The sequence below is a fragment of the Eimeria mitis genome, genomic scaffold, assembly GCF_000499745.2.
Source record: "Eimeria mitis Houghton genomic scaffold, Emh_scaff3251, whole genome shotgun sequence".
Taxonomy (NCBI): Eukaryota; Apicomplexa; class Conoidasida; order Eucoccidiorida; family Eimeriidae; genus Eimeria; species Eimeria mitis.
Genome location: NW_013571590.1, coordinates 3,671 through 4,002, shown reverse-complemented (window position 1 = coordinate 4,002; position 332 = coordinate 3,671). Strand labels below are relative to the sequence as shown.

Genomic DNA, 332 nt, shown 5'->3' with positions numbered 1-332 from the left:
GCAGCAGCAGCAGCAACAGCAGCAGCAGCAGCAGCAGCAACAGCAGCAGCAGCAACAGCAGCAGCAGCAAGAGCAGCAATAAGTTTAAAACGCTTATATACTGGGGCTATGGCCGTCTCCTGTTTGCATGCAGCAGCAACCAAAGCGTCTGCATGCAGCCCCAGCAGCAACGGGAGCGCATGCAGCAGCAGAGGCCCCTTGCCCCTGCAACCCAAACCCTAAACCCTAAACCCCAAACCCTAAACCCTAAACCCTAAACCCTAAAGCCAACAAAAGGCCCACGCGTCTGAAGGGGTGTAGATACACCGCATACGACAAAGAAACAAAAAGAA

General features: G+C 53.9%; 1 protein-coding gene across 1 annotated transcript in view; it reads right to left on the bottom strand.

Annotated features, from left to right (window-relative positions):
* EMH_0063920 (uncharacterized protein) overlaps positions 1-332 on the bottom strand; it is a gene marked incomplete at both ends in the record, with an annotated part of 4,191 nt that overhangs the window by 342 nt on the left and 3,517 nt on the right. Inside the window, one exon of the mRNA XM_013498196.1 lies at positions 172-204. Within this exon, the coding sequence (XP_013353650.1) occupies positions 172-204 (33 nt within the window). The remainder of the gene's footprint in view (positions 1-171; positions 205-332) is intronic.